The 18,212-nt window shown below is 38.3% G+C and overlaps 2 protein-coding genes across 2 annotated transcripts in view; one reads left to right on the top strand and one right to left on the bottom strand.

Annotated features, from left to right (window-relative positions):
- Positions 1–11,851, bottom strand: part of LOC137261111 (nitric oxide synthase, inducible-like) — a 51,797-nt gene extending 39,946 nt beyond the window's left edge. Inside the window, exon 1 of the mRNA XM_067798794.1 lies at positions 11,800–11,851. The gene's annotated coding sequence lies outside the window, so the exon portion shown is untranslated. The remainder of the gene's footprint in view (positions 1–11,799) is intronic.
- Positions 11,852–13,856: 2,005 nt separating this feature from the next.
- The window catches only part of LOC137261113 (N-acetylglucosamine-6-sulfatase-like), a 34,524-nt gene continuing 30,168 nt past the window's right edge, over positions 13,857–18,212 (top strand). Inside the window, exons 1-2 of the mRNA XM_067798797.1 lie at positions 13,857–14,096; positions 15,062–15,121. Of these exons, the coding sequence (XP_067654898.1) occupies positions 13,971–14,096; positions 15,062–15,121 (186 nt within the window). The 5' untranslated portion in view covers positions 13,857–13,970. The remainder of the gene's footprint in view (positions 14,097–15,061; positions 15,122–18,212) is intronic.

The raw sequence follows: 18,212 nt of genomic DNA, 5'->3' as shown, positions 1-18,212 counted from the left end.
GTACGATATGTTTAATAGTTTTCGAGTTACTTTGCAATTCATCGGTCCGATTTTGAGCCGAACGGACTATAACGTGTTACCTAGAACGTTCCAGATCAGCCATAAACGACCTCGCATGATATTGACATTTCACATCGCACCGACACCATTACTTGTGGGCAGATCATATTTTCACCTTTGATATCCAGGCCTGTAATGAGGGTACGTAGCTGGGTAGATGATGTCTGATGCATGAACATGGCCCAGGGGATGAAAGAGTAAGGGTGTGGTGCAGGATGTGGGGTGTGGGGTGTGGGGTGTGGGGTGTGGGTTGTGGGTTGTACGGGGATGGGGTTGAATAATGGCGTTCTCCCTACACAAAGGCTTATAGCCAGAGGTACCTGACACAGATCAAGTACAAGTAATTAATATAATAATAACGTGACAGATTGATGGAATAATGAATGGATCAATAGATCGATTGAATATCGGTTAAATTTGTTCAGTTCTGAAGTCTCCATAGCTTTCACGTTCGTTAAAAACTTGTAATTCAATAAATTCATACGAAGATGACGTCTGTGCTATACAGGTGTATACTTAATCATAAAGTTCACATATGCTCGACACATCAACGCATTTTGAAACACATCCTCAACATCAGTTTTGTCACATTCACTACATCTTCTCCGAGAACATGGCAAACGGTTACAAAACGCGTATCGTATCGCAATTGTGTAGAGCGATGCTCATGCTATTGATCACTGGATTGTGTGGTCACATCTCAGTCTGTGGACGTACCTATCCTCTATTTCACATCCACTAGGTGAATTTTCTATTTTCTGTTCATTACCATTCACCTTGTGATCTTTCTTATTTTCCAGCCATGGTTGTATACATGCTCAACAAACAAAAGCAACAATTCAAAAGATGACTTCATATTCCATTTATGTCACATTAATGGTGTAAAATGTTCCTCGTGTTTACTTAAGAATGTTGAAATGGGTGATGTGCACAACAGTGATGCGGTTTAGTACTAATGATTAAAATAATTAAATATTTATAGGCACATAAATATCATGACTACATGGATTAAATACACATTAAAATTATCTTCAATGAAACGTCGTTGCGGTTACATTATCGAGTTTTAACACACAGACTGTGAAATATTTTCTTATTGCACTGAATCAAGAGTGAAATAGGTTGAACAGTACTTTAGAATATCACATGGCGTCAGCAATCCCAGCTTGACACCACTCGCAGAGATTACACTACGCAAAATCAGAATCCGCAATTTAACAAGTACTATTCGTATGGGAGCCTAGAGTGTTGACTGAATCATCTGACAGCTGCGATTGGATGATTTTGTATAAAATGTGAATGCGTTTTAAAGTATACATCCACCCAGTAATGACCATATTTTTAATACTTAGTCCGACCTTTTTTACATGGTGACTGATATTGAATGTGACCAGAGGTATTTTCAAGCAGTTGACATTTTGTGCGGAACTAGGGCTGGTCTGTTTGTGGCTTCCGGTTCTCAAATTAGTTGGCTGAAGTCATATTTTATATGTTTATTGCTTCGTTAAAGCCAAACTATACACATATGTACTTGTAATAGCTCTTGATAGCTTAATTGTTGTTTAAACATTGTGTAATGCTACTAGGAAAGTCAAAGGGAAAATATTTGGTTTTGTCTAACCTAGGCGTTTACGATCTAGAAGAAACCCTCAAAGACGAGTATGGTGCCGATTAGATTTGCTCCAAATACTGTACTCAATGCTGAGTTCATGGATCTGTATAAATTCTATCCTTCAAAAAGGCAGGTCTAAATCTAAGGACCCCAATGTCTTATTCATTATGTTTGTTTAGGAATTAACATTTAAACTATTACTTTTTACCTTAGAGAAATGTGCTAATCTAGGTGCTGAAAAACCTGGAAACATAATCGGGACGCACAATCATAGGTTTCTGATGCGCCAAAGGGAAGCAGCTTTGCAACACGAATTGCAGCGCCCCAAACAAAACATGAAACTTTATCGAAATTTCTGACTTGTACACGTATTCCTTAAAGTTGATTTCTATAATTTAGTAATTTTAAAATATGTGTCTTTTAAAACCTCTTTTGCAGAAACAATACAGCGTATTTTTCTCATATATATTGGTCATTGCTTACTCTTAACACGGAACAAAACCGATGAACACAAATATTACACGATTGTAGGGAGAATGAAGAGTTTAATAGAAAACGAAAACCTTTTATTCGTATGTTCAGTACACGAGCTCCTCCGTAATTAATATTAAGCTTTACATATTGACCATTTATGTCTGTTTACGGAACATTAGAGACTCATCTTTGTGCATTGAATATTTATATGTGAAAATCAGTAATATTTTAAAGTTTTTCGCGCGTGTGTCGCCTGGAAGTATCAACGTGTTAAATGCATGGTATCATAGATGTACTTCCTGTAATGAATTATAGAAAATGTATATTAAGGGATTATTTGATAATTAAATGCTTCATACCATATGTACCATATTATATGTATTACAGACAAGAGGAGAATGGTAATATAAATATATTGCAATTTACAAGTGTTTGATTGTAAAACCGTCATAACGCTTAGTCCACTTTGGAACGTAATTCCTTTAGTTTAACCTTTTCAAAGTTGCTTTGGTTGTAATTACTGTGCTTAATTTGACAGGTAAAGCGAATTGTTTAAATATATAACATAATGATAATGGAGTGAGTGAGTGAGTTGGGTTTTACGCCGCTTTTAGCAATATTCCAGCTATATCACGGCGAGGGACACCAAAAATTGTCTTCACAGATTGTACCCATATGGGGAATCGAACCAGGGACAAGCGAACGCTTTAACCACTAGGCCGTCCCTCTAGCCCTAATGATTATGGAAGCAACGAAAGCATTTCTGAATTCCAAATGATCTCGGCTGAGAGTCCATTGTACGGACTCTTGAACATTCTGGTTAGAACTAATCTTCAGTAACTTGTTCTATGAGGCGACTAACGCGATCGGGTGGTCAGGCTCGCTGACTTGGTTGACACATGTCTTCGAATACCGGTTGCATAGATCGATGCTCATGCTGTTGATCACTGGACTGTTTGGTCCAGACTCAACTATGTACAGACTGCCGACATATAGCCGGAATACTGCTGAGTGCGGCGTTAAACAACAATCAAACAACAATTCCGACTTTATCTCGAGCATGTTTAATAAATTACTAAATAGTGACGCTACCAGGTGCTCCCAAAGATCTGAGGGCACCGTGCCCTACACACGTGTTATTCCGTTGCCAAAACAAGGCATCTTCATGTCGGTTAATCCCTTCGTAGAACAAGTATATCTACAACGACGTGAGGCACGTGTTTCTGGCGAGAATAATTTATAACAGTTTGAGCTCGTGGAGGGTTTTCGCCATCGATGACTTTAGAGGACCTTGAAACATATCCTGTAACACGTTCATATGTTCGAACGTATTTTGAGAGAAGGAACAAAATGCAAAACTTGCGAGAAGGATTTTTTTTATTGTATGATATTTTCTTGGGGACATCGAGATCATTTTCATCATTTTGTTTAAAGAACGAACACGGGCATAAAATCTCTAACAATGAAATTTACTCAAAATGGTATTGTATGAATAAAGAAAATAGTAATGCTTGAAAGAGCAGTGCACGCACGCACGCACGCACGCACGCACGTATGTATGTATGTATGTATATATGCATCTATCTTATGGTCAGATTATGAAATCTGTTACTGATATGACCTGCAGGGTCAGCAATTTCGTCTCACCTTGTGTAACAACAATCAATATACTTCATGAAAGTCATTTCATGAAATTTCACTAAACACTTTAGTCTACAAAGTGGATCAAAATTTCAACATCACTTGCATCACTTATTTGCCTTACAGGTAAAACTATTGTGGCAGCGACTGTTACACTTCTGGTTTTGAAGAATTTACACCTGTTTGATACTTGTGTCCACAGGAGCTACACCTCTTAATCCCCTCCCCACCAGTTGAAATGAAATTTTATAAAATGATTGTAGTATATTATTTGTTGCTACACACAGTGACACGTAATGGCTGACCTTCTAAATCGACCCGTGAAGGTCCCGGGGTAGAACAGGCCTTCAGCAACCCATGCTTGACACAAAAGGCGACTATGTTTGTCGTAAGAGGCAACTAACGGGATCGGGTGGTCAGGCTCGCTGACTTGGTTGACACATATCATCGGTTCCCAATTGCGCAGATCGATGCTCATGTTGTTGATCACTGGATTGTCTGGCCCAGACTCCATTATTTACAGACCGCCGACATATAGCTGGAATATTGCTAAGTGCGGCGTAAAACAACAATCAAACAACAATTCCGACTTTATCTCGAGCATGTTTAATATTTTACTAAATAGTGACGCTACTCACTCACTTACCCCTTCTGGGACTACAGTGTGGCGACGGAACGTCGTGTTCCACTATTCAAACAATTAACTATGAGGGGAATAGGATCATTAGTGTGTAAGTATATACATAAGGCAACCATGAGTTTAGGGGGAAAGTGTCATGTCCCTATGAGTGCCCCAACTAGGAAGTGTGTGAATGAGTTAACGCTTTTCATTGGTACTAGAACCACTAGAACAAGGTAGCCATTGTGTAATATCTGTCGTCAAAGGAAAATATATCATTAAAGAAGGGGATACTGGATTCAAAAGACTGGTGAAAGGCAAGTCATGAAACCAAGAGGGAAAGAGATGATGAATAAAAATTAAGGAAAGCGGTGACAATTTATCCCATTATCTTGGAAATGTTTCATCTGTATGGATGTATATTACTTTTTCTCACATGCATTATCATTGGTTAGTGATATGCTCGCAAAACGGTATATCCCCTACTTATTCTTTAAAGGTATGTATACATAAGGCATATCAGGCCTTGCAAAATAAACAAACGATATCAAACATTATAACGTAAATTCTCAACTGACTTTCAATTAAAGCAAGCCAGTCTACAAGCTGAAATGAATCAAATATAGGCTACCGACTAAAACGTGCAGTATCTCTACATGAATCCTTACGTTTGTTCCTTTACTTATATTAACAGTGTCCAATAATACAAGAGCCATAAATAACTGAGTATATATGCATATATCTGTGTATGTGTGTGCGCACACAGACAAACACAGAGTGTTTCATAAATGCTGAATAGATACACGCTCCTATATTTGTGTTTCCTATTCTTCCTTAGCGAGACACGCAGTGTGGGTGCACGTTATACACAGAGAGTATTTAGTTATGGAATGGGCCGTTTCTATGTTTTTGGATGTACTTGAAAACCCATACGTCCTTTCATGTCATTAATTATTTCCTGCACAGTTAAAAGGCGTTTGTCTAAATATATGTCACCACATCCACGCTTACTTACATGCAAAAACTATTCCAGAGGGAGGAGAAAGAAAACCCTGAGTCACGATGACATTTATACCACACCACATTTAATCACAATTGTAATATATTTACGTGGCTGTTTCTTGACATCGACTCCTGACAGTTCTTTCAAATTTGGTAAGAGCAGTTACGTGTGTAACATGATAATAGGGGTATTTCCTGAATATGATATCGTAATTAAAATTTAAGGACAGTCATACTCGTTTATAGGAGCAGCGCCATTACCACCAGCCCCCTCTCCACCCGCTCTCATCAACATTTGCAAACCACTCATACGGTACTGAACACATATTTACTCTTCAGGCACCATACTGAATCGCGTCGCCCTCAAATGGGAAGAGGCTGTCGCGTGTTTGTAGTATTTCCACAAAGTGTTTAACACTTGACATCCTATGGAATGGACTGATGCAGACGTACCCTTTTATGTTTAAAGTCATCGGCTCTTCGTGTGCTTGACAACTGAGACTGAAAGAATAGTTGTACAGCATTCTACATACTGGACACAGCAAGGATGTACACTATGTCCGTATGTGTTGAGCATATTTCAATAAAGTTCAAACATAGTAGTTTACTGAAGGGAAGAGGGGTTGACATCTCCAGGTCTTCCCTCCCTTTGTGTACTGGTAGTTCCGATAACTCTCTTGCACTTGCTGACATTTATGATAGAAAATAAAGGATGGTTACACAAGAACATTCCATGTGGAGATAGTTTTAGTGTAGTGATTCATGATCATATGTGTGTACAAACCCGAGGTCATTTGAGTCGTGTGAAAGATGTATTGCAATGAGATATGAGGACATAGTCTTGTCGTGCACATAAGCAGGATAACAATATTTAACCAGCTTACCATTTCATGTCAACGTACAGGCCTGGGACAACTTGCACAAAGCGACTGTAGACTTTCGACGTAAGTCTATGTTATAATAGCATATATATTTACGATAAAGGAAGTGGTGGGAACGCTTCGTGGAAGACGGCATAAACGAAGCTGATATTTAATTCAACTATCAAACTTTGAACAGATATGGAATAAATAAAACGTGGAGTGCATAAATAATCTGTTAATGCTCCAACAAGCATTATCACTAAAATGAATACTTTAAACGGAGAATCAAAAGATCGAAAGCGTGCACATTTTATCCAGATAACTGGAAAGATCTGTTGTTAAATTTCATGAAGTCTGTTTTACCGTTGCTCATATACAGTTTAATATAATGAGTGACTAGGGGGCTGTGTGTAGAAATTATACTGAATCAACAAAGACTGGATTAATGAATGAATCTCCATTTATATGAGGATGTGAGGACTGAACCAGCAGAAGCGTTGATAACAATTTATACAAATCCACTGGGAGTATTTCTCTCATTTTATACAGATACACTGGAAGTATTTCTCTCAATTTATACAGATCTACATGGAATCTTTCAATACATTCATACAGATCTACTGGGATTCTTTCTATCATTTCACACACATGTAATATTCTTTGAAAACATTTTTCTAATCAGTTTAACATACAGATCTCCTGATCTACCCTCTCTATATATAAAGAAAGTGATGAGATAAACGGGCGTACAGTGGTACATATATATAACAACTAGTTTCTGAAATAATAACACGACACGGATCTCCTCCTACATGTTTCAGTGTGTATCTTCACGAGGATGTGATTATAGTTAAACAGATTGTTATGATGTCACTTTTATCATGACGTCACAATGCAACTGTATACAAATGTTGTGACGTCACATTTTCTTTATATTGACAGTACTAGATGCACAAGTAAAACAAGTATAATTCTATTACATTGAGTTACTGGTTTAATACAATGGACACAATATTTTAATGAAAAAGTTTTCCTTAGCTTTACACTGCTTCTTTTAATAGCATAAAACTACAGAGTGGGCAAAAACGGATGTTTTTACCCATACCCTGCCTTCTGCCTGTATTTTGCATAATATCGAGTTCTCCAATTATGAACAAGGTAAGCCATACAATATGAACAAGAGACCAATAACGTTTCGTTTCACCGGCAATAACAGGGGGAAAACAAACATACTAATATGTATCGCTTTTGCACTATTATGCATGAAATTAGTCAACATGTGCGATAGATTTGTGCAAGTGGTCAGCTGTCAAGGAAAAGCCAAGATTTGCACACAAACTCCGACCGTGGTATATTGACTAGAGCACTTAAACAGGAGAGAGTTGGTGACAATAATACCTTAACAGTGAGAATATTTAAAGTCCTTTTCAAGGCCAGATATCCTGTTCACAGTCTGATAAATTACCCCGGATAACACAAGCTGTCTGTTAGACACTAGAAGGTAAATAGACTCGCGACTTATTTCACCGGGTACCCATGTTCTGCTGGGTAAACAGAGGCAATGAGACCACATGTATCTTGTTACTTCGTTGTATAGGACAGGTATGAAGCCCTACAAACTCCCGGGAGTAAACCTGTTGCACGCGGTCACCCACCCAAGTACTCTCCGCGCCCAACGATGCTTAACTGCAACTAAATGTGACCTTAGCTCTATGCACACGTTAGATTTAACGTTTTTGAAATCTAAAGGTGCGAGGCGTATAATAACAATGTTACGAATCGGTGCACTTCCAATATATAAAAATGCCAGTAGACTTGACTGAGTTCCGAAGCACCAAAGACTTTGTAATATTATGATAATTTTGTTGAAAATGAATTTCAATTCTTATTTGAACGTAAAATATATCATGACTTGCGTTGTAAGTATTTTAAAGCACTACCACACTACATACATCAGCAATACTTTCTTAACACATTATCATGCACCAACTTCTCAACAGCAACTGATTGTTCTTCTTACATTAAGGAATCATTGTCACTGCGTTCTTTATATACATGTACTAAAATCTGACTGTCAGTTGCCACTATTTGATGATTACACCTATATATTTTGTATTGTACGTGGGCCTAAGACCTTGCTTGAAGTTGCACAGGATCGCACAGCACCACGACATCGTTCAAGCCCGTCTCAAGCCAAAATACAACAATAAAACCCAGTTGATAAAACCAAGAGACTGTAGCGCGTAATTACCTATGTTCAAACATTGAATTCTTTGATGAAATACAACTTGTATGGCTATTTGAGAAATCAATGTAAAAAATTCAAGTTAAATATATTTTAGTTGTATGAATCCACTTAGTACATGTTCTAATAGAACTTGCTCGAAATGTACACGTGAACATTAACAGACAGTTGGTAAACCAACCGACTGTGGCGCTTAGAAACCTTATGTTAATGTTAAAACATTGAATTCTTTGATTATTTTTATCAACTTGTTTCGCTTCCTGAGAACTGAACAAGTTCAAGTTAAACATATTTCTAGTCTTATGAATCTACTTAGTGCAAGTACTAATTGAACTTGCTCTAAATGCTTCTGTGAACGTTAATGCGTAGTTGGTAAAACCAGCAACTGTGAAGCGTAATAACCGTCATTAATGTAAATGGTTTCACAACAGTATTCAACAAGGAAATCAAAAACACATTAACGTGCTTTCAGCTTACATTAAAACTAATTACCTTTATAACCTATTCAGTGAGCAACCAATTAATGTTATTATTACCCTTATGATTATTCACGTCTTTTTGCTGTTCATATAACACATCCATCTTGTCATAAACTTTGATGAGTGAGTGAATTTAGTTTTACGCAGCTCTCAGCGGTCTGTAAATGATCGAATCTGGACCACACAACCCTGTGATCAACATCACGAGCATCGATCTACGCGATTGGGAACCTATGACATATGTCAATCAAGTCAGCAAGCCTCACTACCTGATCCCGTTGGTCGCCTCTTACGACAAGCATGGGTTTCTGAAGGTACATTCTAACCCAGATCTTCACTGGTCTATAAACTGGCCTACTCGATGACCTAGATGTGTTCAGATAACGTAATGACATATCACCACACACACACACACACACACACACACACACACTCAGATTAAATCATTCGCTGAACGTCCAAATTAAGTCGCAAATATTAGGCCAGGGTCGAGATATAAAAACTAACTTATAAAAGAAACATGAAAATATTTCGGTAATATGCCTTGCGTTGGCTACCATAGGAAAAAGAGAAAGGTTAGGTTACCAAAGTAAAACATATGTTAAGTATATGAATATATGTAATAGCTGCGTGTGCCCATAACTACAGTGTTTTGCTGCTTTAATTGTGATTCGGATGAGTTAGGATTATACACCTTTCAATGTCAGTGAGGTTATTTGAAGAGAACGTGTTTTGAAGGCGACACATACAACTACAGAGAAATAATGTGGGAGGGAGTAGTGGACCGTAGAGAGGGAATTCATGTTTATTGACACTTCTCACCTCACCTGCTTTCAGATACCTGCTTTCAGTCCTGTTTAAAAAATTGAACTTCACTCGTCATACTTTATGGAGAAAATAGTTCATCTTAGTGTCTCCCAAATACCTGCATTCTTTCTCGTTTTTAAACTTTATTCTCTATGCTTCATAGACAAGCGCATTTGTCCTAGCCCCTCCCCAATACCTGCATTCAGTCTCGTTTTTGTAATTTCACTGTTCGTGTTTTTTTGGACAAAATAATTCATCTTATTCCCTACCCAATACCTGTCTTTTAATTTCACCCTTCATGCTTTATGGACAAAAGAATTATTCCTCTATCTACCAATACCTGCTTTCAGTCCTGTTTTAAAACTTCACTCTCCCTGCTTTATGGACAAAAGAATTATTCCTCAATCTACCAATACCTGCTTTCAGTCTTGTTTTAAAACTTCACTCTCCCTGCTTTATGGACAAAAGAATTATTCCTCTTCCATCCCCCCAAAAACCTGCTTTCAGTCTTGTTTCCTAACTTCACTTAGAGCAATGTAGTTGCCACATACTAGAGACGGAAAGTGTCCAGGAAAAGGTAAGCAGGTCCTGCCTCACTGGTGGCAAATATTCTGAGATAAGCAAATAAGACACACAGGAAATTCAATCGTTCCTGCTGTATATGTTGTTTCTGGTTTTCGTCACCAGCTCTGTGCAAGTACATCTGAAAATAAGTAAAGGAACACTGCTACGAAGTGGTGTTCCCTTATTTGCTTCCACCAGTATATGTATCATACAGTATTGCAATAAATAGAAAGGTCTTGATCATCCGAGGACGTATTTCCAATTGGTTGTAACGAGGACATCAGCCCAAAGGCAGAAAAACAGCCACATAGTTTAAGCAAATATAAACCGTCTGTGTAGCAGAATACCCAGTATGGTGTATTCTCCGTGATAGATTTCATTTGGTATAGACGACAAAAAGGCTCTGCAGGTGAAGACACCCGGTGTTTGTGGAAAGGGTAAGCGTGTCGTGTTCGAGCAGTGCCGTCCACTATTCACACGGGTTGTCCAAAACGTGTTCATTCTTTGAAGCGGCACATGAGTGCTACAGCATGCGACGATGGTTTATAGGCATAACAGTTGGATAGTTTTGTGACTGAGTTACTGGGTTATACTGTGACTGGGTTACAGTATAAACAGAACTCATATTACTCTACACACGTTACGTCGCCCGTATCTGATAATCTGATAAGGAAGATATAATTTGATGTTGGGTTTGCGGATGGGGTGGGTCGGTGGGTTGGGGGTTGGGGGTTGGGGGTTGGGGGTTGGGGGTTGGGTGGGGGAGGGAGGTTGTGGGGAATGGGTAAGTGTGGGAGTGGAAGGGAGGTTGGTTTAGTGAGGGTTTTCTGAAATAGTAATCACACGCCTGTATTTTTATTACCTCGCACTATATATACATATTGTGCCTTTGTTTTACCATTTTTAAAGCATCCAAAGACCGCAGCTATTTTATTACTTTATTCAGATGGCTTAAAGTTTAACTAATTGAACATATATTTGTCCTTGAAAAACGGAGTTCCCATGCATTGAACATACCGATCTTAAATCCAGATCTGAAATCAGATGGGAGTTTCCTAAAATACATATTTGGACTCAGATGGTTTGCCATAACCTATAGATATATTGCTGTCTGTTCATGCTGAAAGTACATGCGTGGGTGTTCCAAAAACAACTGATGGATTCTTTTCAGAAAAAAAAGAGTATGTTTTGACCAAATCAATTATTGTTCAACGCAGGCTAATCCCATATTTGCACAAACACAAGGTAAAGATGTTAGCAATACCAGTGTTTCCAACCAAGGAACAAGACATGGTGTCTGAGACTAACACGCCTTGACTCTGACGCCGGGAATGTCAGAATCACAAGATGGCTTACAATGACCCCAATTACAACCAGACACAAGTGGATATAAACTCAAACATGTCATAACAAACGTTCCATTTCTCACTTACCCTGATGTAGCTGAAACACTGTTCAAAGCGGCGTTATATCCCAATAAAAGAGATCAGTGTAACAGGATAATTAAGTCCTGAAGGCTTCGTTAGTACGTCGAGAAGAATGTCAAAGGCCTTTACAAATCCCGACCGAAGCATATTCTCAATAGGATATTCCCCATCAGGACTGAATGAGTGTGACAAGCGCGCATCCTTTGTACGTATGTTCTTGAGGAGTAATATGTGTGGCCCGTTGCTCTTCGTTGCATTTTGGCCTTCCCGCTGACAAGATACGAGAGAAGAAACGCATTCTTTAATCATCACTCACAACTATGACGTGAATGTCATGTATTCTGTTTATAAATATTCCAGTTTTGAAAGAGCGTCATAACATATATGATAAGGGAAGCCGGTGCACTGAAATTTTGATCTATATTATGAGCGTCCAATTGTTTGCTAAGAGATAGGCGAATGCCTCAGAGCCTGCGTCGTATTATGTGCGTGGGTATTTGCTACCTTTGTTTGATTTTAACCTGTCACCGTTCTTACGGATTACACATCTCACTGTTATTAACTCTTTCTACATCACTCAAACACATGTGTTTATTTCCATGCCTCAGAGACTTTGGGATGTTAGATGAAATCAACGTTTATTAATCAAAATATCATGTGTCAAACATTATTGCTGCTATAGGTCATGCAACATTTGAAATGTCTAATCCTGCTGCTGATAAAATTTGAAGGTCATGTTAACACATTATTTATACAATACAACTTAAATATGTTTAACCCATATATGCATATTAATTATATTATGGTTATTTCTTCAAAAAAGCATTTCTATTGTTGAAGATAGAGGACTGTAGTATTGTGGTGAATGAAGCTGTTTAGTTATTCAACTATACGTATTTGCATTACTTGTAGAGTTTACGTTCAAAAGCATGTCCACTTCCAGTGGCAAAGCAGGTGTCCCTTGCCAATTCGGCGAAGTGTGAGGTACGATGGGTTTTTTTGAATTAGTCGATATGTAATCCCAATTTTAACTATGTAAGTTCATTACACATTAAAAAATTCGTTGGTCAATCAGAAAACTAAAATGAAAATGATTTGTATTTTTTCCATACTCAATTTTCCGTCAGAGTAAGAAAATAGGAGAACATGCAGATAAGTGAACTAAAATTATGTAATTCATCAACTATGATGTTTACTTCATCAGGACAATTAATATTTTATGGGACCAAGAATGCCCATGAAATGTTCCCGCTTCAATTTGTTGATATATATAGTTTCAAATAGAAGCCAGATTATTCCATGACAGCTTTCAAATGAAAAGAGTCACTCCTAAGATTTAAAAGGTTCATCTCCCCCAACCTAAGTCAATAACTTAAATTTAAATTTATGTTCTGCATATTGTCCCAATTATGGGACGTACTTTTGCAGTATAATTATTTACTGTTTTTCTGTACGTTTCAGGTAGGAAATAGGACACCGTGGACGAATTTCAGTAGACTATGACAAAAAAATCCAATCTATATATATTTACGATTTAAACATCGCGTCAACAGCCACCAGGTCATTTGACTGACATTCCATAGTCGCATGAAAAGATAAAGAAAACAAGAACTAGCTCATAGAAAAGATTTGTTTCAAGCGTTTATATTTGGTTGTTAGACAATTCCGATATGAACCCGTTGCCAAGGTGTCTGCGAGGGTTTCCAATAAAATTACTCCTTGATAATTCAACCTTTGGTGAATTGAAATGTAAGACACTTTTCTGACATTGTGAAAAGTGATAGATGTTAAAATGAGGACAGGTAGGTTACTAAAATGTATCATCTTGGTCTGCCTACAGATAACTTGCTTTCTGTTCACACAAGAGTAAATGGGTACCCGGTGAGATAAGTCACGTGACTATTAACCTTCTACCGCCTCACAGGCAGTTTGGGTTTAAGAATGTGTCTACGCTATCAGCATGCTGTCAGTTTGAATTTAGCGTAATTTAGATGAACGTCTTAATTACACACGCACAGCTTATACTATTGGTGTATCTTTAAAATCGAGTGACCTTAGCACGCGTCAGTCTTATCTCCACGTTCCAACGACATAAATACAGACCGCTAATCTAGACAGAAATATTCCAGTCGTTCTAAAAAGGCCATCCTGCATACGTAGATCCACGATTTACAGCCATGTCTGCCACAGGGATCCTCCGAGCCCTCACTGTACTTGGAGTGTTAACGTCTCTACATGCTGCTCGACGCCCTAACATAGTGTTCATTTTAACTGATGACCAGGATGTTGAACTCTATGGACAGGTACAGCGAACTGGCTTTTACGTACTCAAAGCGTCTACTAAATCTAAACTGACGTGCAAAAGAAAATATGCATTTGGAGATTTTGTTTTTACATTTTTGTTTTTATTTTGAAAAGTGTATTTGTCGTTGAAAACACCCTGTAGGGTATGATGTATGTGGTGTTTAGCAAACACGGACACGATGTTTGTGACTTATATGTCACAAAAACGTTGTTATTTTTGGAAGATATGGTAAGTACCAGGTGTGTAGTTTCTTTTGTACGCGTCAGTGTAGGTCGCTGAAACCGCATATCGTTGTATGAACTTTGCTTAAAGTATACGTGTGTCCTTGACAAAAAACCCCGAACAGTTCGTCATACCAGCCAGTTCGGTATGAGCGAGTTCGTTTTAATCAGTGTTTACTGTGATGTTGAAGTTAATGACGTTGACAACCGCCGATCTTTGTGTACCATATTCAAGCTTGGTTTACTTATCATAACAATGAAGATCAGAATGAGAATTGGTACCCTATTCTTGTCGCAAGGACCGACTTACGGTTACCACATGAAAGTAGTTTCATGTTACACTCAGCGATGTCCCAGTTACATAAAGGCTGCCTGTAAATAATCGAATCTGGATCAGATAATCCAGTGATAAGCAGGAAGAGCATCGATTTAAGCATTTGGGATACGATGTCATGTGTCAGAAAAGTCAGCGATCCTGAACACCCGATCCCGTTATTCGCCTCTTACGACAAACATGGGTTACTGAAAGTCAATTCTAACCCCGGTCTTCACGGGTGGATCGATAATGACTCGCAAAGACCGATAGTCGCTATGACAGAAACTGAATTGCAATCATTACAGAACTTCGGGACCAGCAAAGAAAGAACTAAACAGGGTGTGTCTCCTTGGCTGGAATAGCCCAACAATCTCACTCGACTGACCTGAGACGAATTGCGGCATAAAATTCGTGAATATTTTTCAGGATCCTATCATCAAAACACGAGAACTGATCGGTGCCAAGGGTATGACGTTCACAAACATGGTAAGAGACCTTGCTAATATTAAGTCACATGGTAAGAGACCTTGCTAATATTAAGTCACATGGTAAGAGACCTTGCTAATATTAAGTAACAAGGTAAGAGACCTTGCCTGAGTGAAACCTCGTTATTCTGGAATATTATTCATTACGGACACCTTCATCAACAAACACTGTCATGAGCACCACACTTGTCCCCATTCATTACTTCACTGAAATATTGCTGATGTGATGTAAAATTTCAACACACTCACTTCAATGAACTACTGTCTAAAATGCCGTTTGTCGATTCACACATTCATAAGCGAAGCTTCACCACACAACTCGCATATGTTTATGTTGTGATTACTTCGCTTAATTCTTTTCTGGTGGAACATATTTTTGTGCATCTTCAGTCATGCAGGTATTGGTCGTAAAAAAAAATCATGCAGGTATTGGTCGTAAAAAAATCATGCAGGTATTGTCCGTTTACAACTTTTAGCTAAACGCATAATAAAGGGTTTGGTTCAGGAAAATAATGCGGTCGAACGGGGATTCGAATCGAAAGTCAAGGGGTCCCGGCATGGCTATGTTACCCAGCTTTAGGCAGGGTATTCCAGAGTCTCCACCCGTGTGACTCGTACCACCGTTCTAGGTGAATCTGCGTCACAGTGAGACACAATGTTATTATTTTATGTAAAGTTGTTCGCCTGTTACTTAACATTGGGTTATTGACGTTAAGACTGAACAGTCCGCATAACTAAATTTCGAGTCAGAAATGTAAAGAATGGGCGTTGTCATGGAAGTGAAGGTGCAAGTAAAGTATATGTACAGCCATGGAAGATGTTTGTCGTGAAGCGGCCGCTGGTCAAGTTTGGACCAAATTTTATTGTCTATGACATGCCGCCCGTTTCACACCCGGTTGTATTTTTGATCAGTCGTAAGTTTCTTTCAATATTTAACTTTATAATATTACGAAAGGATTTAGTGTTTCACATGTTGCTGTTTGAATATCAAGACTGTACACACTACATAATTTATTTAATTTATACAATGGTGAATTCACATGTTTGGTAGAGGTCGTGACATTACACATTAGTCACAGGTGATATGGATTAGTACCCGGTGTGCTGTTATCCCTGCTCTAATCAGTCTTCGCTTTCTTCCCTGTGAAAGCGTCCACCTTTACTTATTTACAACAAATTGGTCAGTGATGCGAGCATACAAGTCTCTTAAGTACTGATGCACTATTTTCTCTGTTCTAATCATCCTTGGTGCCGAGTTAAAAGGTCTTCGGTTTCTGCCTTATGAAAGGGTCCACCCTTGCTTATTTACAACGAATTGGTCAGTGATGCGAGTATACAAGTCTCTTGAGTAATTTTCACAAGGTAGGCATTTGCTACTGGGTGACTATTGCTAATGAATGTTTTAACGACATGTAGATTCCTCGACGAACACCGTATCCCAGACACACTCTAAACATTCCTGCCGCTGGTTTTACAAAGGTATATTGCTGATGTTTATCACTAAACTCCACCCTGTTTTAAAGACCACACAATGATGCATTTATTCATTCACCAACACTAAATACAGCTTTTTGACTGACATTTTTTTCGGATGTCTTTAAGGCTTCGTGAACGTCAGACGCAATAAACCTCGCTTTCAGCTGGTGCATTTCATGACAATGGATTGTCATACGCTGTATACAGAGTGAAGTGAACAATACGGAGACTGAGCACGATAAATGTGGTTACAGCGCATCCTTACATGCTACAGCTGGTTGTCCTGTATAGAATCTCACGATGCATTAAATTCTGCTTTCAGATTAATTTATGACAGTGGATAGGGTTTTGTTGCAATTGCATGACAGTGGATAGGGTTTTGATGCAATTGTCATACAGATATAAGCTAGAAACTATCTGCATAGTGAAGTTGACATTACGAACATCCGTCAATGACGCTTACAGCACGCCCTTACAAGCTCTAACATGTTGACCGACGGTACAAACCTCACAATGGGTGAACATGCCACGTGCACAATTGCCGTTTTTAGTTTTCATACTTGACATTCGTCGACCAGGAAGCAAGTCGTATTGGTGACATAAGCAACACATATACAGTCCATGTAACAACATGATACACGTAACATAATAATACAACTAGACATATCATCAAAGGGCACAGTAGGACTCAGAGTCGGGCACCTAATCGCGAGCACACAAAGTCAGCCGTCTAATCCGCTCAGCCACCACGACTTCCGAAGTGCCTGACTCTGAGTGTTGTGATTCGCATCACGGATGGGACTCAGCTCAAAAAGGTACTAGAATTTGTACTTTACCCAGAAAGGGTGATCCCAAATAAAACATTTGTTAGGTACATTAATTGACACAAGGGTGTGTTTTGTGTATCTCCTTTCAAATCGTTCCAAACCGTTTCTCAGGACTCTGTGTCTTACTGTTAAGTCAAACTTCGACGGTGTTTTATTCGTAAGAAGGCTGTTGAAATATTTACAGCACTGACTTACAATGCCTCTGTGGATTATCATTCCAAAAGTAACGATGTTTGTCGTTTCTTTAATGCACAATGTAAATATTCATATTTGGAATCTTAAATTAAATTTTAATTTTATGTTTTAAATTTTTACATATTTGAACATATATTTATACACATGAACTAATATCACGACATCAAGAGCAAAATGGTACTCGTGTTCTAAACACCAATCCGTGTCGGACATACTCGTCCGGTCAATATGTGTGCTTTCGTTTCTTTTTAACTTAGTAATACTGTTTTATATATATATAAAAGTAATGTTTCGATTCTGTTTACTCGTCTTAACATATACATGACTTTCAGGTTAGTGTAACCGCTTAAAATTTCTGTACATTTCATATGTTGAACTATTCCACGTTGTACTGTCTTGTGCTTGGAAGAACACATTTACAACACCATGTGTGAACTGTATAATGATAATGATAACGCCTGATGATCAAGCTTTCGATCATGGTGATATCATACGGCAATAATTTCCATTATAATATAATAATGATATTTGATAATATTTGATGACAAAACTTTCCAGCATGACAATATCCAACGAGAATACTTTCCAGCACGA

Source organism: Haliotis asinina, chromosome 14, assembly GCF_037392515.1.
Source record: "Haliotis asinina isolate JCU_RB_2024 chromosome 14, JCU_Hal_asi_v2, whole genome shotgun sequence".
Taxonomy (NCBI): domain Eukaryota; kingdom Metazoa; phylum Mollusca; class Gastropoda; order Lepetellida; family Haliotidae; genus Haliotis; species Haliotis asinina.
Note: the sequence above shows the minus strand (reverse complement) of the source record. Positions and strands in the feature narration are given on the sequence as shown.